Below are 23,768 nucleotides of genomic sequence, written 5' to 3' on the forward strand. Positions count from 1 at the left end.
AGAAAATATTGTAGACCCCGCCCCCAATTATTTCCATATAATACTTTTTGGCACAATATAGCCATAACTTTAAATGTTAAAGTCATATTCTGCTGAAACTAATTACCTTTATTTATAATTGGTATATCAGTCCTTCACATCGGAGGTACGCGTATAATTTATTTTGTCTTTGTCAAGAAGTGTTTTCAGGTGTCGGGTGCACGTTTATTCCTAATTTACTCTGTCGGTGTCAGAACAGAACAGAACTGTATTACAACTAATGTCGTTACACAACGGCATATGAGGAACATACAATAACAATATTTTACAGTGACAAGGCGGGCTTTACATAGCATAATAAGACACTGTAAAGTAACACACTGGTAATATGCTATACAGACCAACAGAAGAGAGAAACGCGAATAATTATTTTTCTTAAATCAAATTATTTCATTTTAGAATTAAATATTTTAATGTCATGTAGGCAATATAATCCGATTTTGACAGTCTAGTTTCCAAATTCATTTTAACATGAAAACATAATAAATTATAAATATTAAATAATCGTATTTTCTGTATTGTTCAGTGTACTTGTGCTAAGTTAAGACTTAAATACGATAGAACAAGCAATTACTACAAGTGATACTGATAAACATATGCGGGATATAACATACATACAAATTTGTAACGAACATAATAACATTGACGTACGTTTTTCCCCGGCGAATTGTGGTCGGGTGGTATAAATGTCCTTGTGACGAAAGTCGTAACGAGGTGTGAGGTTTATCGTATAATAGGTAGTGTATCCAGTGTAATCACAATACGTTATAGGTTTTAGATCACATACTTTCAGAATTTGATAAATTTTGCCCATTAAATTCAAATTATATATATATAATTTTACATATATATATATATAAAATTATATATAATGTTTATTTTTATTTTACTGTGTATATTGCAGTTGTTTGCTTTAGTGGATTTGGGACTTGGAATTTGGATTGTTGTACAGTGTACAGTAATGTCGTCACTCATCCGCTTCACAGAAAACGAGGTGGATCTGAGCAGCATGGACACGCCTTCCTACATCGAGATCGCCTCCTATCTGATCATAGCTTGTGGAGTTGGCCTTATTGTAGTGTGCATTTTGGGATGCTGTACTGTTACGTGTGTCAAAAGAGTCAAATGCTGTTTCTTTGCAGTAAGGATAAGTTGTTACATTCTTAGTTAGCTTGACATTTTAATAGTTTGGGTGGGGGAGTGTCATGATTATTTTTAAATATTGGATAAAGCTGCGAAACACTAATAACAGTATATTAAGAGCTATATATGAGGAAATGGTTCAGTATGAAGATGACTGGTTAATGAAGGTCAAACAGGAATAAACGAACTAGGTTTAAATTATATATGGAACTTAGTACACGTTGTTTACAATGTGATTAGAGACAGGATAGCTGATATATTCAAGCAACAATGTTGTAGTGGAATAATGATAACTCGAAAGGAAAGTCTTTACAGACACTTGTTAAATAATTTCAATTATAAGATTATCTTAGAAAGCCATTGGACGTTCGTCATTGAAAAGAAATAAATTAAATATAGAATTTTGCAGGTATACACATATTGAAAGATTATAGAGAAAATGTAAATTATGTGACAAAAATGAAATTGAAGACTAGTATCATTTTATCCTCCAGTGCCCACGATATAATGATTTAAGAATGAAATTTATTAAAACATATTACCATAGACGTCCAAACGTTTTCAAACTATTGGCTCTGACAATGCTAAAGAACTTTATAATCTCGGAAAATATTTATTTAGAGCAAATGCCGTTAGAGATCAGCTATTGGAGCAAATTAGTTAATACTTCTCTTTATTCAGTGTAGTACCATTCGTTTACATGTATATGAAACCAATAGTACATGTATCTCTCAGTATACTTAATAATGACTCGTATGTATTAATAATATAAGTCAATAGAACCATAATTTATTTATTATTATTAGTAGTATTGTTATTTTTTACTAAATCCTAAATCACTCTCGACCGTAATTCAGTATATATCGTGTCTATATTTATTATTTTGTTATATATTGCATTATGCTGATAAATTGTAAAAAGAACTTGAACTTGTTAGCTGACAGTCGAGTGAAACGTCTCAAGTAACCTGTGCTCAACTGATAGCTCTGATATCTGGTGTGCAGCCCACTTCTAGCAGAAACAGTCGAGTGTCCTGATAGCTCTGATATCTGGTGTGCAGCCCACTTCTAGCACAAACAGTCGAGTGTGTCCACTTGCGTTTATACAATTGCATTTAAAAGTTTTAAAGTGTTAAATTATCAAAAGCCAATATAATACATATATATATATATATTGAATAAATTATTGCATTTCATGTGGATTAATATATTTGCTTTGCCCGTGTTTATTTTTCAGTATATTACTATAATGATAGCAATTGTGATCCTGCAGTGTACTGCGGCTGGACTGGCAGTATCTTACTATTCGTCGGTATGTCTGTAGTGTGTTTATACTCGGTGCTATATCTGTAGTGTGTGTACTCGATGCTATGTCTGTACTCGGTACTATGTCTGTAGTGTGTGTGTACTCGGTGCTATGTTTGTAGTGTATTTGTACTCTGCTATGTCTGTAGTGTGTGTGTACTCGGTGCTATGTCTGTTATGCACAAGTCTGTGTTGCTATGTAATACTGTGGCTTTGAACTTATTAACCACTCTCCATATTTACCAGATTTGGCACCGCCAGATTTCTACCTCTTCCCAAACTTGAAAAAGATGTAGGCCTATGATAAGCATTATGGAAATGATGATGACATACTGTTTGCTGTGGATGACTTTTTAATCCACCAGGAGGAAGCTTTTAGCACTGGTGTGATCCAGGCACTTGAGCATCGTCGGCAGCAGTGTGTCGACCGCGGAGGGGATAATGTTGAAAAATAGTTAACAACAAACTCCCGTCAACGTAAGTCATCATATTTAACCTTTCAGCCATCACTTATAGTTTTATCATTATCATTGTATATTCTACCTAATTCGTGTGATAATCGTGTGACGCCAACATTTCTTCCTGTAACATGGCAATTACTAGTATGCTTCAGCTATACCTAGAAATGGTCGACCATCACCAAATGAACTTAGTAGCTATAAATTAACATCATTCAAATAACGACAAAAGGATTGTTTTAGCATGTGTCATATGACAGCTACAGAAAATTATACAGTAACTGTTCTATTGAACATATATTTTGAAGACTAAAACGCAGATTTCTCGGATTTCTTGACCAGTCCGCTGTGTTTTGTCCAAGGGTGTACTAAAACAATTATAACAATTGTGTTTGGTGCCCTCGGATGGTGCCAATTTTTGGTCTGGCTCATGGACTAATGTTTGTAGTGTGTCTGTACTCAGTGCTATGTTTGTAGTGTGTTTGTACTGTGCTATGTTTGTAGTGTGTTTGTAATCAGTGCTATGTTTGTGTAGTGTTTGTAATCAGTGCTATGTTTGTAGTGTGTTTGTACTCAGTGCTATGTTTGTAGTGTGTCTGTACTCAGTGCTATGTTTGTAGTGTGTTTGTACTGTGCTATGTTTGTAGTGTGTTTGTACTCAGTGCAATGTTTGTGTAGTGTTTGTACTGTGTTATGTTTGTAGTGTGTTTCTACTCAGTGCTATGTTTGTAGTGTGTTTGTACTCAGTGCTATGTTTGTAGTGTGTTTGTAATCAGTGCTATGTTTGTAGTGTGTTTGTAATCAGTGCTATGTTTGTAGTGTGTTTCTACTCAGTGCTATGTTTGTAGTGTGTTTGTACTCAGTGCTATGTCTATAGTGTCTTTGTACTCAGTGCTATGTTTGTAGTGTAGTGTGTTTGTACTCATTGCTATGTTTGTAGTGTGTTTGTACTCGGTGCTATGTTTGTAGTGTATTTCTACTCAGTGCTATGTTTGTAGTGTGTTTGTACTCAGTGCTATGTTGGTAGTGTGTTTGTACTCGGCGCTATTTGATCACTATACTACAGTGGTCGAATTAAACATTCAGAAGTTTATGGTTAAGAGCGACAGAGATAACAGGAAACCTGTTGCCGCCATACCTATACCAAAACAAAACAAAAAACCCACAAGAAGACCCAAAACATACAAACAACAACGGTCAGGGGTCTTTTATATGTACTTTGATATACCAGCCGTGGGGGGTGGGTGTGGTAATACAGTTAGTATATTATATGGAATACAACGGAAAATGTGTAGCAATTTACATAAATTTTTCGACGCTAATATTCACTAAAATTGTTAAATTTTCATTTTGATTTGATCTCTTTGAGAGCACATATGTATTTGCAGTGACTATATTAGCGATGATGTAATGCTTTTTAATTCTGCGAAATCAAGGCTGATGTTTAAAATTGTTTCATTCATGTATATCCATATTAAAGGGACATTCCTGACTTTGCTGCATTGTAAGATATTTCCGACTATTAAACTTGCATAAATCAAGTATATTTTCTTGTTTAGAATATCTGTGTCTGTATATTCAATGTGTTGCTGGTCGTCTTAATATTTGTAAGAAGCCCAAGCTGGATTTTGTCTTCAAATAATTTCGTACGTATGAAAATAATTATATTTTTGGAAATAAAATAAAATTTAACCTAGTACAAATATGAGAACGACCAGAAACACGTTTAATATACAGCCATTGATATTTTATGCAGAAAAATATATTTGATATATAATTACAATCGTTAAAAAGTCTTTGTTAGTCGATAACTTCTTAAAAAGTGCAGCAAACTCGGGAATGTCCCTTGATATGTTGCCTGGCGAGTAACAATTTCGAGCTGGCTAGTGATGTTTTCCATTTATTAGCCAACTGGCGAGTAAATATAAAGTGCTGCTTTACATCCTATACTCAGTGGTATGTGTGTAATGTTTGTGGTGTTTTTTGTTCTCAGCGGTATGTTTGTAGCGACTTTATACTTAATAGCATGTTTGTAAAGTTTTTGTACTCAAGTGGTATGTTGTAAAGTGTTTCTAAGAACCATATGCTAACGTTTAACTAAAATTATTGGTTTACATCTCTAACTGTTCAAAACTATTTATTTGTGTTTTATGCCACTAGTAGATGACTATTAAATATGGTTATGGTTTTTATATTTTTATAATATAACTTAGATTAACTTATGTTTTAATGCGGGTATGTTTTACTTATTTCTGTTACAAATTACTTTTATTTATGTCGTTTTACCATTCGTTTGATAAGTAGGAATATTGTTAGTACATTTCTAATAATATTTACATTTATGATTTTACAAGTTTGGTCACTATGGAAGATTGTTATGGTTTTCACGTTTCTGTTAAAAAGTAATATCATTTACATTTATTTTTGTCGTTTTAATGCAGTTATGTTTTTTACATTTCTGTTATAATTTAATTTACTAATGTTCTTTTACCACTAGCTTGATCAGAATAGAGTATAGCTGGGGTTGGGTTTTTTTATATTTGAATGACAAAACTGTATGCTGTCCGGAGAACCGTCACTCCCCTAGGAGATTTTTTTAACAGGGTGTTCAATCGTTCCTGTACCACCTGTAGGAGAACCGTCACTCCCTTAGGAGATACGTAACATGACATTCCATCAATCCTGCACCACCTGTAGGAGAACTGTCGCTCCACCATGATATCCTTACCAGGGTGTTCCATCGTTCCTGCACCACCTGTAGGAGAACTGTCGCTCACCTAGCAGATCCGTAACATGCTTCTTGCACCACCTGTAGGAGAACTGTCACTCCCCCACGAGATCCGTAACATGCTTCCTGCACCACATGTAGGAGAACTGTCACTCCCTTAGGAGATATGCAACATGACATTCCATCAATCCTGCACCACCTGTAGGAGAACTGTCGCTCAATTAGTAGATCCGCAACATGCTTCCTGCACCATCTGTAGGAGAACTGTCACTCCCCCATGATATCCTTAACAGGGTGTTCTATCGTTCCTGCATCAGGCTGTAGGAGAACTGTAGCTCCCCTAGGAGATCCATAACAGGGTGTTCCGTCGTTTCTGCACTACCTGTAGGAGAACTGTCACTCCCCTAGGAGATCCATAACAGGGTGTTCCATTGTTCCTGCACTACCTGTAACAGAACTGTCACTCCCCTAGGAAATCCGTAACAGAGTGCACCACCTGTAGGAGAACTGTCACTCCCCCATGAGATCCGTAACAGGGTGTTCCATCGTTCCTGCACCACCTGTAGGAGAACTGTCACTCTCCTAGGAGATCCGTAACAGGGTGTTCCATGATTCCTGCACCACCTGTAGAACTGTCACTCACCCATGATATCCGTAACAGGGTGTTCCATCGTTCCTGCACTACCTGTAGGAGAACTGTCACTCCCCTAGGAGATCCGTAACAGGGTGTTTCATGGTTCCTGCACCACCTGTAAGAGATCTGTCACTCCCCTAGGAGATCCGTAACAGGGTGTTTCATCGTTCCTGCACCACCTGTAGGAGAACTGTCACTTCCCCACGAGATCCGTAACAGGGTGTTCCATCGTTCCTGCACCACCTGTAGGAGAACTGTCACTCCCCCACGAGATCCGTAACAGGGTGTTCCATCGTTCTTGCACCACCTGTAGGAGAACTGTCACTCCCCCACGAGATCCGTGACAGGGTGTTCCATCGTTCCTGCACCACCTGTAGCCTGTAGGAGAACTGTCACTCCCCCACGAGATCCGTGACAGGATGTTCATTCATTCCTGCTTTCTGAACTGTCACTTCCATGACTAGCTTAGAAAATCCAAACTTGCACACGATACAGGTCAATGGATTATATATACGAATCACTTTAATGTGATGATATGAGGTGTTCGCGCAAAAGGTGAGCATATCCTGCTCCACACGATGGCACCCGTCATAAGCACAGCCTACATACATCATTTTAGTCAGTGATGCGTCATATCGTGAAATGGCCTCTGAGTGTCTACCATAAAACGTGTTGAAGGCTTTTGGAAGTCTTTGGATGGTATAACCATAATCAAACAACTTCTTAACCAGAACAATATGTCAGTTTTTAAAAATCGCGATATGATGAGCATGCCTTAAGGTATCTCAGAAGTTGCAAAATATATACACTAAAAGCTGGAGCAGGAGGAATATTGCTCGACTTGAAGGGAAAATTGAGATCTTTGTATGAAGGCCATGTTTTCTTCCGTGCTTATATCCAATTAAGGTTCAAGCACTACATATGAAGGTCAACGTTGTTTTGAATCTCTATGTATAGATCAAGGTACGAAACAGATTTATACTTTCCTTTATTTATAACTCTGGTGGATGAAGCAGTGAAAGGTAATATGTGATCTTATTATTATTGAATGCCATAAGATCATCAATATATTGAATATATTGAAAGGTGGATGTAGCCAGAGATTCCTATATAATGTTCACTGACAAGGTGCTGGTAGCAGGAAGACAGTCGCGTGCATGGTGTGTAACCATGCAGGGAGTTACGTATGCAGAACCGGCAGCTAGCTGATTTAATCGCTCTTCAATGCGGACTTTTTCTCTTTTTTTAATAAGTACATTATTGGCTTTTTGTCTCACGCTATTTTTGTTTTGAAATGATCACTGTTCTTTAAGTCCTGGCGCTTATAAACCTTTTAGAGCCTGAACTCAACACGCTAATAGAGTTAAGTCTGGGATGTCGTTAAACATTCATTCATTTATTCATTCATTCATTCATTCACATACCACGGCCTTTGTAAATAGCCCAATGGGCCCACCGACGGGGATCGATCCCAAACCGACCGCGCATCAAGCGAGCGCTTTACCACTGAGCTACGTCCTGTGTGTAATAGATACCATTACCTATAAACGTAGGACTTCTAACCGTCAACACAGAGTTCGATATCTTGTGAAATCACTTCCTTAATGGCAAACTATGTTGTTGTTTGTTTGTTGTTTGTTTTTGCTTGGTTTGGGGGGGGTTTGGTATTTTTGTGCTATGTTTTGTTTGGGGGGGGGGGGGGGGGGTTCATACGGAAGTGTCATACAGCGTTTATGAATTTGGGAATTATTTTATTCCCAGAGCGAGAGTTATAAAACAATTCCCAAACTAATAAATTTCGCATTACACTCCCGCGAATATTATAATGTATTAATTTTCACAAACTGATTTAAAGTGAAGGTTAACTTATTGTAATAGCTTAGTAATACTCAACAAAGTCAGTTGCAATGACGGTCAGTAATGCAGCTGCGTTGTTATCACCCATGCCATAAAGATAGTTTGGCAAAAAATACGATAATAATGTAAATCATGTATCAATGTATTCCAATGAGCTCTGTCCGGTGCTAGCTTTGATTTAGTAAACTAGTCTGAGTGGCAGTCCTCTTTGTGGTGGAGCAAGAGGAATACAGCTCTGATCACTAATTACGCTTTATCGTCTAGATTTAATATATAATATGTAAGTTTCTAACAAACATTATACAATGAATAACTAAAATAAGAAAGAAGAAGAAGAAGAAAATAAAAACACACTACAATAAAACCTCAAAACAATCTACTTTTATATTTTCTGACTTATGTAATCAGAACCACACATATTCCTCTGTTTGGTCGAATATAATTTACATTTAATTGTGTTTTACCATTAGTTTGATCATTTTTTCACTAGTATTATTTACATTTACTTACTAGTATGTTGCTTTACCATTAGTGTGATCATTATGTAATACGGTTCTGGGTTTTACATTTCTTTAATATGATTAAGATTTCATTGTTTTCTTCTAGTTTAAGAACCACGGGCAGAACCATATGACGAGGACTCTGAATCAGGAATACGTTGGGCCATTTGAAAGAGAGAATCCTATATCAAACACATGGGATACTACACAAGCGTCAGTATGTAGATGCAGCTTTAATTGTTGTGATAAAAACATGTAGGCAGTTTCTGCCAGAGGGTAAAATGGTGAAAACGCCATCCCCAAAAAATGTGTTTTTGGGTATGGCGCCATACCCAAAACTATACAGAATTATTTTCAGTGCAAAATAAAAATGACTTATCTTTACTATTGTATGATTAATGTTGGCTCTAAATGGTTATAAGCGTTCTTCTTCTTTTTTTTTCCATTATATAAAGCAAGGTGAACAGAGATAGAAAAACGCGTCTGAGGGAACCTAAATTCTTTCTTTTTTTTGGCACCCGCACTCTAAAAACTCAATTCCATAGTGCCATACACAAACATTTCTTTCTGGCAGAAACCCTGGTGAGTACAATGAGTGCATTCAAGGGCTTACTGGAAATGTGCCCACCATCCACCAGAATGTTAAACAGCCTAAAAACAAACCCAGTGTTTAACGTATATGAACGGAGATGTTATATTTAACGACGCACTCAACACATTTTATTTACGATTATATGGCGTTGGACATATGGTTAAGGACCACACAGATATTGAGGGAGGAAACCCGCTGTTGCCCGTTCATTGGTTACTCTTTTCGATTAGTAGCAAAGGATCTTTTATATGCACTATCCCACAGACAGGATAACACATACCACGGCCTTTGATATACCAGTCGTGGAGCGAAAAATGGTCCAATGGTCTCACAGACGGGGATCAATCCCAGACCGACCGCGCATCAAGCGAACGCTTTACTACTGAGCTATGTCCCCTAACGTATATGCGTCACATATTGAATTCATTTGTGTTCAGATGTAATATATTTATAATGCTTGTTAGCGTCCTTTTCAATACTATTTGCCCCCCCCCCCCCCTCCCCTTTAAAATTGCACCCGCTCCCTAGAAACATCCTACACCAGCCTTGAGTACACGTATTACTAGTAACACTAACAGTGGTTTGTTTGATGTATTTCATCTCCTTAGACCTAGAATGTATTTCTTTTCATTGTATAGATAAAGAGACTTTCCTGAGTATTCTGCTAATTATAATGTTTCCACATTCGATCCCAGCTATAAGTCGAGTTACTACTTTGAAGCTCTGAAAATGTAAATTTGTTGGCTATTCAACCCTTGAAAATTGGCGTAAAACTATCAGTTCAAACTATTTCGATTTCAACAAATACGGATTTCAATGGATTCAATGGTTCGATATTTGAATTAAAATAACCTTTGCACACTGGTGTCCCATTTTCAATAAAATCTCGTAACACCAGAAGAGAATACGTCTTTAGTAGATGGCAAACACTGCTTCATTGTTACCATATTGCATTGTACAACACGATACTGTGCACAGGCAGCAACTATATTTAAACACTGGGTTAACCGGTATCAAACTAAAATTTGGATTCATCTGCCATTTTTACAATGTAAAGGAGAATTACTGTTGAGGGAATTAAACATGCTTTCACGCCAAATGGATTCCTCGCATTTAGCCCACTAGAGAGTATTCAGTGTACTTTGGTTACTATTCATGAACTAATCATGACTATTAGTAATATTTCAAGCAAACAAACTTCTAGTAAGAGTTTTCACAGAAATATTACTCATATGATTGTGAGGACGAAGTACTGTTAATAACAAAAATATCCACAGGAGACAAAAGAGGAATGGGTATTCAAGGAAGCAGACACTATGGTCTAAATATATCCTCGATGTAGTTTAATATATATATATATATATATATATATATATATATATATATATATATATATATATATATATATATATATATATATATATACTTGCATTGAAATTATGTTGATTTGCTCATTATATAAACATTTCACAATTATAACGTATCATTCATTAGCAAGTATAAAAAAGTAATTTAAAGTAACGAGTTCAGTCAGAAGCAATGCTATTTTAATGTGTTGAAAGAATGTAAAAAGCAAAACAAATTATAACCCATGTCAACAAAGTTACTGTGTGTGTGTCTGTGTGTGTGTGTGTGTGTGTGTGTGTGTGTGTGTGTTAGTACTGACTTAAGAGGTTTGGGCAAAGGTAAATAACCCATGACCTATATGTTAAATCTAGTTCTGATGCTATTATTGTTTGATCACACTCAACATTCTACTTCGTACCTTTTTACGTTTTACTCTTTTTTTTCTCACAACCTACTTAGTTTAACAATCAGATGGAGTAAAAATATTTCGGCTTCCCTATTTCTACTGACTCAAAAAGTACTATTAAATGTATTAATTACACATCTTTTACAAACAAAGCCAGCAAAAGCAGTACAGTTTGATCAATTAATTGATATTTTAAAATGATACGTTTTTAAATAATGACGTTAAACTGTCAGGGACTTGGTGATCCAGAGAAGCGGAAAGATGTCTTGAACTATCTAAAATGTAAACAGTTCAATATATATTGCTTGCAAGACACACATTTTACTCATGAACTAGAACCATATATAAAAACTCAATGGGGATACAAATGCTTTTTTAACTATTTCACAAGCAAGGCAAGTTATGCTAAACAACAACTTTAAATATGAACTTGATCAAATCAAATCAGATAACTCTGGTAACTTTATTATTTTGGATATTACTATAGAGGGAGAACGAATAACACTTGTAAACATATATGGACCTAATACTGATAAGCTCAGTTTCTTTGAAAGTATTTTAGAATATATTGAAGAATTTGCTAATTGAACATTTTTTAATTTGTGGTGATTTTAATTCAGTTCAGGCCCAAAAGTTGGATACTAAACATTATTTACATATTAATAGCCATAATGCGAGACAGTCTTTTACAGAACATTGAAGTTTTTGACTTGAAAGATCCTTTTAGGGAATTGTATCCTTCTTTGAGAAAATATACTTGGAGGAAACCAAACCCACTGAAACTTGCTAGATTAGATTTTTTTTCTTTTATCCAATAATTTAATGCCACATACTAAAAAGGTTATAATAGAGAATAGCTATAGATCAGACCATTCACCTGTAGTGTTATGTATGGAATTAAACGAAATAAAAAAAGGCCACGGTTTATGGAAATTTAATAATTCACTGTTAACTGACAAAGAATATGTAAAAACTGTAAAGGACGTTATAAATAATGTAATAATTCAATATGCTGTCTTAATTTATAACCCACTAATTTTAAACACAGTTCCAAAAGATGAAATACAGTTTATGATAAATGACCAAATTTTTCTAGAAACATTAATGGAAATAAGAGGTAAAACAATATCATATTCAGCATTTAAAAAGAAAAAAGTAATGAATTAGAAAATATACTTTATCAGAATATTAAAGAGTTGGAAGAAACTGAAAGTGATAATAATGAATTGTTAGAACAAATAAAACAGGAATTGGTAGATTTGAGGAGAGAAAAACTAAAAGGTCATTATGTCCGGACCAGAGCAAAATGGATTGAAGAAGGTGAAAAACCAACAAAGTATTTTTGCAATATGGAATCTAGAAACTATTACAGTAAATTAATATCACGAATTGAATTAAATAATGGAACAATAGTCAGTGACCAAAAACAAATTTTAAAAGAAATAAAATGCTTCTGTCAAAAGTTATACTCAGCACCAACTGAACAATCGGTTAATGATATAGCAGACAAAATTTCTGATTATGCTTTTAATAAATTAACCAATGATGAAGCTCAATCATTAGAAGGACATATTACTTATTCGGAAGCTCTGAATTTTCTTAAAAATATGAAAAACGATAAAAGTCCTGTCTCGGATGGATTCACTGCTGAATTTTTCAAATATATTTGGTCTGATTTAGGATATTTTATAATTAGATCAATTAATTACAGCTATGCTGTTGGAGAAATATGAATGGTTCAAAAGTTAGGAATTATAACATGCATTCCAAAGCCAAATACGTCTAAGAATATTTTTTTTTAAATTGGAGACCTTTAACTCTTTTAAATTGCTCATATAAAATAGCTGCAGGTTGCATAGCTAACAGAATTAAAACGGTTCTTGATAGAATAATAAAATAATGATCAAATGGGTTTCATTAAGGATCGATATATTGGAGAAAACATACGCTTAGTATACAACATTATGCAGTATACCGAAACTCATTACTTGCCTGGTCTTGTGATACTAGTAGATTTTGAAAAGGCATTTGATTCTGTATCTTGGTCCTTTATAGATAAAGTATTAGAAATATTTAACTTTGGATCATCAATAAAAAGATGGGTAAAAACGTTTTATAATAACTCTATGTCTAGTATAATTCAAAATGGTCATATATCAGAATCATTTAAGCTCGAAAGAGGATGCAGGCAAGGAGATCCACTTTCTCCGTATATTTTTATAATTTGCGCTGAAATCCTTGCTATTTTGGTTAGAAACAACAAAGATATAAAGGGCATTACTATTGATGGCGAAGAATACCTGGTATCACAATACGTTGATGATACTATGTTTATTTTAGACGGATCATCCCGGTCTCTGAATAATACTATGGTTTTACTCGACTATTACTCAGCTATTTCTGGTTTAAGAATTAATTACACTAAGTCGAAAGCCATTTGGATAGGTAGCAAAATGCATTCCAAAGAAGTCTATCACCACACGCGATGGAAACTAGAATGGACTGCGGAAAACTTTAATCTACTTGGTATAAACTTTACAGTCAATTTAGATTGTATAATAGAATATATTTATAACCCAAAGATTATAGAAATGCAGCATTTAATTAAAACTTGGTCAGTTAGAAAACTGTCTGTCCTTGGAAGAGTTACAGTCCTTAAAACTTTAATAATACCAAAAATGATCCATTTACTATTAACACTACCAAATCCACCGAAACATATGATAGAAACCATCAAAAGAATTTTTTCAAATTTATTTGGCAAAATAAACCCGAACAAATCAAGCGAGAAATATATATATATATATATATATATATATATATATATATATATATATATATATATTTTTTTTTTTTTTTTTTTTTTTTTTTTTTTTTTTTATTGTCCTCAGAAATATTTGTCAGTGTCAGGGTTGAGGTGCCCTGAGCTCACTGACGTACACATGTTTTAATTATATTTCATATATATATATATACACTGTATATACAGACTATTTACATGTACACAATTTTCATGTTTAAAACATATACTGCATTCATCCACTCACCTACTCACCACCCACCACTCTCACCCACCTCTCCCACACACACACACACACACAAATATCCATGTACATCAGTTTTCATACATGTCGGTAATTAGTGTTAATTATTTCTGGGAGCAAGAAAGAAGATAAAGAAGAGAAAGAAGAAAGGGGAAAAACGAAATATCACAAGTGAAAGAAAAGAATAACTGGTTGCAAATTTTATCTTTTAATGTTTGTCTCTAAGCCAGTTTGTTAAACTACAGTTGAAAAATTTCATGTAAAATTGTCAATAAATAAATTATACCATTTCTTCCAATATGTTTCAAAATATTCGTATTCACAGTTTTTAAGCAGAATACACCTTTGAATTTCTAATTTGTTTTTAATTCTCCGTTGTAATGATCGTAAGTTCAATTTTAGTTTTTGCATTTTTATAGAATAAATGTAATATTTTATATTAATAATCATCCAATTTACTACACTGCTGTTTTGTTCATTAGGCAAACCTAAGATAACTATATGTTTATCAAAAGTAATATGTTCACCTATAGTATTTGTTATCCAATTTGCAATAGATTTCCATAGTTTTTTTTAACAAAATGACAATCATAGAATAAGTGTTCCATTGTCTTTGGCAGAAGATTACAGAAAGTACATTTATTGGTATCTATATAGTGAATAGTATATAAAAAATGGTTAGTTGCGAGTATTCGATGCAATATTCTGTACTGAAACCACCGCAAAGTTGTATCTCTAGTACATTTAAAGGGTATGCTATAATATATTTTCCATTCTCTTAATGAATAGTTAAAACCTTTTTCCTGATATTTTAATTGTGATTTTGGTATTTGTGATGTTTTGCATAGCAATTTATATTGTTCCTTGCAACCTTGTTTCTCTTTTAAAATCTGCTTTAACTTTTGTGGATAAACTGGTTTATAATTAGGGAAAAAATTCAGATTTTGACAATTTAATTTTCCATATTCTTCAATGAAACATTTTACTGCTTTAATTAAAGACGTATAATCTAAACAAATTCGTTATTATATTATACTTCACCATAAATTCGTCAACAGTTAGAAAGCCACCATGTACACCAATTAAATCATTTATAAAAATAATTCCCTTTTCGGCATACTTTTTGTAGAAAATAGGGTTTTTTATCTTTTAATATTTTACTGTTGTGCCAAATATTGACACCAACTATGTCGTCTATACTTTCAATGATTTCTTCACATTGAATTTTTCTCCAGCTTTCAAGAACATCTTTCCAAAAAGGATTACTTGTATTTTGCATTTTCTTGCTAACAAATTGATCGCCATATATAATTAAATCATGTATTGATACCTTTGTAATAGATGAAAAAAGATGTACCCATTTTGAATCATTTGTAAGTAGTCTTCTTATCCATGTTGATTTTAAGGCTGTTATATAAATTGAAATATTAATCATTCTTAATCCTCAGTTTTGATAATCTTGAATTATAGTTTCACGTTTTATTTTTTTCTGGTTTATTTTCCCATATAAAACTATAAAATCTGTTTTTTAACTTTCGATTAATTTTTCAGAAGGAGTTGGTAATGAGATTAGTAAATTTATTATTTTGGGTATTATTAATGTTTTTAAAACGGTGAGTCTGCCTAATAGCGTCAATTTTCGTGCATTCCAGATTTTCATTGTACTTTCCATTTCTAATACTTTTGGTTCAAAATTTTCTTTAACTATATCTTTTAGATTTAAAGAGAAGCGAATTCCCAATAAAGTAAACTTAGTTGAACCCTATTCTAATTTCCATCTAGTATGATAAAAGACTTCATTTGAGAATGTTTTTCTGCCAATCCATATTGTCTTTGATTTAGAATAATTTAGTTTCAAACCTGACATTTTTGCAAAGCAGTCTAGAGTAGTAAGTGTGCCGTACAGTGACTCGGAAGATCCATCCAAAATAAAAGTAGTATCATCTGCATACTGCGAAATAAGATATTCTTCTCCATCAATATAAATTCCCTTAATATTCTTGTTATTGCGTATTAAAATGGCCAGTATTTCTGCACATATTATAAAAATATAGGGCGATAACGGATCGCCTTGTCTGCAGCCTCTGTATAACTTAAAACTTTCTGATAGATGTCCATTTTGGATTACAGCTGAAACTGAATTTTTATACAGTGTTTGTATCCAAGTTTTTATTGAATACTTAAAATTAAAAATGTCTAGAGCTTTTTGAATAAATTTCCAGGATAAGGAGTCAAACGCCTTTTCAAAATCTACTAATAATAGCTGATCTGGTATTTTATATGTTTCTGTGTATTGCATAATGTCATATATCAACCTTATATTTTCTCCTATGTATCTCCCCTTTATAAATCCTGTTTGATCTTTTTCAATAATTTTGTCCAATACGGTTTTTATCCTATTTACAATGCAACCAGATGCTATTTTATAAGTACAATTTAAAAGGGTGAGTGGCCTCCATTTTTTTTTTTAATTGCTTAGGTTTGTTTGCTTTTGGTATGCAGGTTATGATGCCTAGTTTTTGTACATGTGACATTTCTTGAATACTGTAACTATAATTGATGGATCTAATTACAAAGTGCCCCAACTCAAGCCAAAAGAATTTTTTTAATTCTGCTGGAAATGCATCAGAACCAGGACTTTTTTTCATTCTTCATATTTTTAAGAAATAATAAAGCTTCAGCGTACGTTAATTCCCCCTCCAACTCTGCTGCTTCGTTATCAGAGAGAATATTAAAATTCCAGTTTTCAATTAATTTTGTTATATCTTCACATTCAGATTCCTGTTTTGAATACAGTTTTTCATAAAAACGTTTTGTTTCTTTCAATATTTCAGCTTGGTCTGTGATTAAATTTCCGTTTTCTAATTCTATTTTGGAAACTAATTTGCTATGAAAGTTTCTTGCTTCCATGTTACAAAAATATTTTGAAGATTTCTCTCCTTCTTCTACCCATTTAGCTCTAATAAAATGCCCTTTTAATTTCTCTTTTCTAATTTCTACTAATTTTTGTTTTTGTTCTACTATTTGTTTAAAGTTTATGGCTGCATTTTCTTCTAATGCCTTAATATCTTTGCACAGTTTAGTTTCCAGTTTTTGTTTTTCCCATTTTTTTGGCGCAAGAATATGATATCGTTTTCCCTCTGATTTCCATTAATAGCGTTTCCAAGAAAAGTTGATCATTAATGGTAAATTGAAGTGTGTCATTTGGAATTGTGTTTATTTCATCTATATTATATACCGGGACAGCATATTGCGTTTTTATATTATTTATTATTTCTTTTACTATCTTAGGATACTCTTTGTCGTTTAATAAAGAAGTATTAAATTTCCACAAACCTGTACCTTTTTTAATAGTATTAGGCTATGAGCCAAGGGGGTTGGTCATTGTGATTTTTAGCAAGATTTTTAGCAAGATATATGTCCCTAGATATGAAAAAAAAAGTGATAGCAGTGTATAACTCTCGGCCATCTCTGTGTTATCACCCGAAATATTATTATACACCTGCTGAAATTGGAATAAATATGTTTTTAAGGACCACAGAGTGCCAATAATTTGCATACTGGATGCCAACTAATATAGTAATAGAAATATAGAACATTTGTGGGGGTTATTTATCAAAATTTTGATATAATGACAAAAAATATGTTAAATTTAGTGAAAAAGTGGTCGAAATTGCTTGGAGTTCAGAATTCACATTGTACGTTATTGTAAATATTTCAAAAATGAAAACTTCCAGAGTAACATTTGACCCCTCAAAATCTTCGCAAGGAACCACTGCATTGGAATATATCATTACTTCGTAATATGGTGGTTGTTTGGGGCACATATGTTGGCAAAGTTCAACCATACCCCCTAATTTTGATATTTTGGAACAAAACATAGCTTTTGAACATTTTAGGTTTATTCTTCTACTTTTGGTATCACAGTGTAATATTTGGTATTAAGTAGTATCCTAAAGTAGGTATGTAACATCAGGTACTTTATTATTTCACAATGCAGGCAAAATTGCTCCACACTCTAGGTTTATCATGATCTCTCGAACAAATACGCCTTGTTATTATACAGTATTATTACCAATCATTTTTTAACACAATTGACACAGATTACAGGCATTTAAAACACATACTAAATAATGCTTATAAATTGAACCTATCCTTTTATGCATCAGGCTACTCTAAATTACAATGAACGTCATACATATTATACTTAAATCACTTATAACAGAAAATAAATGTCTGAAATGACATCACGAAAGTGTCCCTCCCTTTAGATGCGCAGCATATTTGGCTCAGAATCCGTATTCTTGCTCCTCGTCAGATGGATCATCCTCGTCGAGGCTGTCGTCGTCTGGCTCGACAGACAATGGCTGATTGTCACAGGTGGCAAGTTTACACATGTCTGTACATTTCAGTCCATTGGCAATGCAGACACAACTTGGTAGCTTGCAGCTCCTGGAACAATTACAGGCCAACAAATCCAGAAGAGCCTGAGGTGCTGGCTGTCCACTCAGCCAGTCCACAGCCAGAGTTGCTCCATCCTGATCATCCCATTTCCATCCTTTTCCAACTGAAATGGGGGTCATTGGGTGCCTCTGAAGGCTTCGTTTCCAAATTGCTGCCTGGTAATTGGCCCGCTGTACGTGTTTTCGGAAGCAGTCATTGCATGGAGGCAATTGGTGGCTCTCAATCCCGCCCTTCTTTGCATAGAATAGATGGTATCGAAGGCTATTAAGTTCTTTTGTACCAGACTTGGATGCATATAGGAGGCATGTGAAATTCCCCAGCTTATCCATAAGCTCCTTGGCCACATTCCATTCTTGTCCCAACTCGGCGAACGTTTCTTGGACCTCTTTGCTAGACCTAAGCAGTTTAAGCGCTCCGAGTTTGCCTTTGCCGGCAAATGTGCTGACAGTGTCGTAACCTGTGTAAGCATGCATCCCTATAAGTCCATGACAAACATCTGCGCCCACTGAAGCTGCAATTTTGGTAATGTCAATGATTCGTTTCCGTTCTTTGGTGCCACATTTCTGGAACAATTTTGATGCAATTTGAGAATGAAACGCCAACGCCATGATGAATACGTCAGTGTCCTCGGAGCTGATTACAACTACTGGATATCCAATCTGTGCAGCATGAGCAGCGTGAAGGAAGAGTCGACCATCTGCTTCCTCGTGTGTACTTTGCAGCTCAAGCACCTCCTGGTGTCCTTCCGTGGTGATTTTGTAACACTTGTCTTCAGTTGTTACAAATAAGACCTAGCCATTCAGATGCTTGGTGTAATCTGGTTTCCTCCATTCGCTTACCAGAAATGAAATGAGGCTAGACTTATTCCCAACAATTTGCGATGCTGTGATGTCCTGAAGCTTCAATCCAAGTTCCTCTCCTCTGGCGAGCCTTTCACAGTTCTTGATGGATGTATCTTGGTAGGTGTCGAAGACGATGTCGATCCTGTCACTAGTGCTGCCATCTTTCAGTGCCATCGACATCTCAGCATAATACGCTGGTAGGTATCGTGCATAGTTAAATCTGTCGTAGGTAAAACACCAGGGGATCATGTTGTGGATAGCAGAGAGATGCAAGAGCCAATTTCCTTCTAGAGCAGCACGCAGCAGGGCAAGCAAGACGTTTTCAACAATGTCCACATAAGACATCCAAAAGGCTGAGAGTTCTCCATTTTCATTGCGAAGATGGTCTAAGAATTCGTTCCAGAAGCCTGTCAAATTTCTGTTGACACAAATGTTCGACCAAATCACTCACTTCTTCTGACACAGACGCTATGTTGTGCTTTTCTTCTGGTTTGTTTCTCTCAACCCATGGAATGAATGCCTCCCATGCTAGTCTCATGAATGCTTCATACACAGACTTGTGCACATACACTGCGCGGTTGTACATCTTCCCAGAAAACACACTGGCAAGTGAGCCTTCCGCTGTGAGGTTTGTTTCTATGCACAGGTCCCGGAGACCAGCATCTTGAAAACGAGCTCCTAGAATTGCGAGTATATTGCCGACTGTATGGAAAGTGCCCAGACGGAGAATGATTCGTGAATACTTGTCAGGGTGTTTCCAGGTGATTTCGGCTGCCTTAGCGTATAAGGCCTGGTCCAACACTACGACAATCTCCCCTAATTGTAGTGCCTTCCTCACAAGTTCTGACTGGTTCAATATTTCAGCGACTGTGGTCAATTCCGTAGCTGGAGCATTGATCGTGGGCATATAACCAACAACATCCTTTGAGACTGTCAGAGAATCTCTGGTATTGATATTGAAACCTGTCCAGCTTAGAATGCGCTGCTTCTCTGTGTCGGTCATTCAAGCATGTATCCAGATGAGGTTTTTGTTCGTAGCTGTGTACTCTGAACTGTTCCAAAATATGTGCCCCAAACAACCACCATATTACGAAGTAATGATATATTCCAATGCAGTGGTTCCTTGCGAAGATTTTGAGGGGTCAAATGTTACTCTGGGAGTTTTCATTTTGAAATATTTACAAAAACGTACAATGTGAATTCTGAACTCCAAGCGACTTCGACCACTTTTTCACTAAATTTAACATATTTTTTGTCATTATATCAAATTTTTTATAAAATAACCCCCACAAATGTTCTATATTTCTATTACTATATTAGTTGGCATCCAGTATGCAAATTATTGGCACTCTGTGGTCCTTAAAAACATATTTATTCCAATTTCAGCAAATATCACATTTTTTGGCGAAGCGAAGCGGGCGTATCATAATATTTCGGGGGTTAACACAGAGATGGCCGAGAGTTATACACTGCTATCACTTTTTTTTCATATATAGGGGCATATATCTTGCTAAAAATCACAATGAGCCTTACTCCATCTGTATGGTACCGGCCGGTCAATTTTGGGGGGTCTGGCTCATAGCCTATATTTAGTTTTAATTTTAAAATACTCCTGCATGGTCAGATCTATAGCTATTATCAATAGTTACTTGTTCTACAGGTGTCATCAAATTGTTAGAGATCAAATAAAAATCTAATCTCGTCTGCTTAATAGGATTTTTCTTTCTCCATGTATACATTCTTAATGTTGGGTACAATTCCCTAAACGGATCAACCAAATCATACACTTGTAAATTATCTAACAATGTTTTCTTTGAGTTAGGATGATTTACATGTAGATAATTACTAGTATCCAAATCCTGATTTAACACTAAGTTAAAGTCGCCACAAATTATGTACTGTTAATTTTCAAAGTCTTCAATATTTTTCAGAACATTTTCAAAAAAGGTAGGGTTATCTTCATTTGGTCCGTAAATATTTAATAGCGTTATTGTTGTATTTTCTATAGCTATATCCATTGCTATGTAATTTCCAGCATTATCCGTTTTGGTTTTATTAATTTTACACTCAAAATTATTATTTAACATGATAGCTACACCTCTGGAGTTACTAGAGTAGGAATTAAAAATGCACGTGTAACCCCACTGTGCTTTTATGTATGGTTCCAATTCGTTAATGAAATGTGTATCTTGCAGGCAATATATATTATATTTCTTTTGTTTCAGATAATTTAATACATCTTTTCTTTTTGCTGGATCTCCCAGTCCCTGACAGTATAGTGTCATAATTTGTACCGAAGTCATTTCAAAATGTGTAATACATACTTAATAATATACATGTATGTACAAAATACAGGCACCGTATACATTGACTGTTGTCCACTACTTTGCTTTACCCGAATGTAAATATAATAAGTTTGTAACAATTCACCGGTTCAAAAACAAATATTGAAATGCGACTTGGCAAAGAATAGAAGAGTGATGCAATAGAGCTTATAAAGACAAATATGACAGTGGAAGATAGCAAGAAATGTATGCAGAGAATAACAGTGTAAAGGATATGAATACTCATATGCAGAAAGCTGTGACCAACCAGGAGCCTATCACACACAGAATCTTATTATTAAAAGTAAATACGTTGTGTGTATACAGATATAGTAATATTAACTGTTGTAATCCAAATAATTTCAAAAGTATATTCATGTGAACAGTTTTTAAAATTCCAAGCGAGAAATATTAACACAAGATTATAAATATTGTGGCCTAAAAGTTCCAGATATACAAAACCTTGTTTCATCTCTAAAATCTACATAGATACAAAGACCTCTTCGGCAAACCACAAACTGGATTACACTATTTGAATCCACTACTGGCTTAAACACTAAAGATCTCACTATATATGGAGATTATTTTATTCTAATGAAAAAAGAATATAATAACAAATGTGTTTTGAAGAGATGCCTTACACAGCTGGGTACTAGTTCAACAAAACCAAACGTTACAAAACACAGAAGATATCCAGGGACTTAATATTTGGTATAATACAAAGATATTAAAAAACAATAAACCACTTATATATAGGAGTTTTATTAACAAAGGGATTATTTTCATTAATGACTTACTTGATGAACAAGGAAACCTTTTTGAATTTGAAACTTTCACTCAAAAAATATAACATAAAAACTATTTTTTTATATTATGCATCGCTAATGAATGCTATAAAATCTTTTTTAAAAACATTAAATATTATAAATAATTCATTTACTGCTGTTAAATGACCAGTTCTGCCGTTTAAATTAAAACTCTTGGTAAATACAAGCACGGTAAGTAAGGCTATATACAACATTTTGAACAATAATTACACTTTCAAAGGCACAACCAAAATATGCAAATAAGGGTCCAACATTTGACCGCTTTACATGGGAAAAATATTATGTATTACCTTTTAAATGTTTAAAAGAATCCACTTTGATATGGTTTCAGTATAGACTGTTACACAGAATTATTGGTACAAATACTTTTTTACATATGATAAACTACGTAGATTCAGATAAATGTACATTTTGTAATAACTTGCCTGAAACTTTGCAACATTTGTTTTATGATTGTGACAAAGTATGACAGCTTTGGATAGCGGTAGAAAATTGGATATTTGACAAAACAGGAGTTCGAACTTCACTTAATAAAAATGTAGTTATCTTTGGGATAATAGATACTGATTTTGTTAAAACTATAAACTGGTTAACAATTAATATTAAATATTATATTTATACAATGAAACTGCTTAAAAGAAATTTATGTGTTAATGCTATAAAAGTTATTTTAAAAAGGAAATTTGAAATAGTGAAATACATTTATTTTAAAAACTGCGAGTATGAACAATTTAATGACTGCTGGGGCAAGTAGCTTGACCTTTTTATTTGAAGAAAAAAAAAAGGAAAACAAGATATACACAAATTCAGTAAAATGTCTGTCTGCTAACTGTACTTACTCAGGCATGAGTAACAAAATAACTTGGTACATTTAAAATCACTAAACATATATGTGTATACCTGTGAAAATATGTTTATGTGTGTATACATTATGTATAATATATGGATATGAATATGTATGTTACAAACACTTTGTAAGTCAATGATTCAAAGCACCCCATCCTTGACATTGTGACATTGATCTGGGGCAATAAATAATGTATTAATATATATATATATATATATATATATATATATATATATATATATATATATATATATATATATATATATATATATATATATATATATATAATATGACATCCTCGGTACATACAGAAATCTCTGGCCCTGCCTCTTCAAAAAGCTTCAGGTGTTGTGAAACCACTTTGCTTTTGGGGGAAAAGTAACGGACATCATGGTGTGCATGGAACTTATCC

The 23,768-nt window shown here is 34.2% G+C and overlaps 1 protein-coding gene across 2 annotated transcripts in view; it reads left to right on the forward strand.

The window, feature by feature from the left end:
- LOC121384223 (tetraspanin-18-like) overlaps positions 1-23,768 on the forward strand; it is a 49,091-nt gene that overhangs the window by 17,490 nt on the left and 7,833 nt on the right. For both annotated transcript variants that reach the window (XM_041514508.1, XM_041514509.1), the window contains 3 exons: positions 944-1,180; positions 2,419-2,493; positions 8,770-8,880. In XM_041514508.1, the coding sequence (XP_041370442.1) occupies positions 944-1,180; positions 2,419-2,493; positions 8,770-8,880 (423 nt within the window). The remainder of the gene's footprint in view (positions 1-943; positions 1,181-2,418; positions 2,494-8,769; positions 8,881-23,768) is intronic.

Source organism: Gigantopelta aegis, chromosome 10, assembly GCF_016097555.1.
Source record: "Gigantopelta aegis isolate Gae_Host chromosome 10, Gae_host_genome, whole genome shotgun sequence".
Taxonomy (NCBI): Eukaryota; Metazoa; Mollusca; class Gastropoda; order Neomphalida; family Peltospiridae; genus Gigantopelta; species Gigantopelta aegis.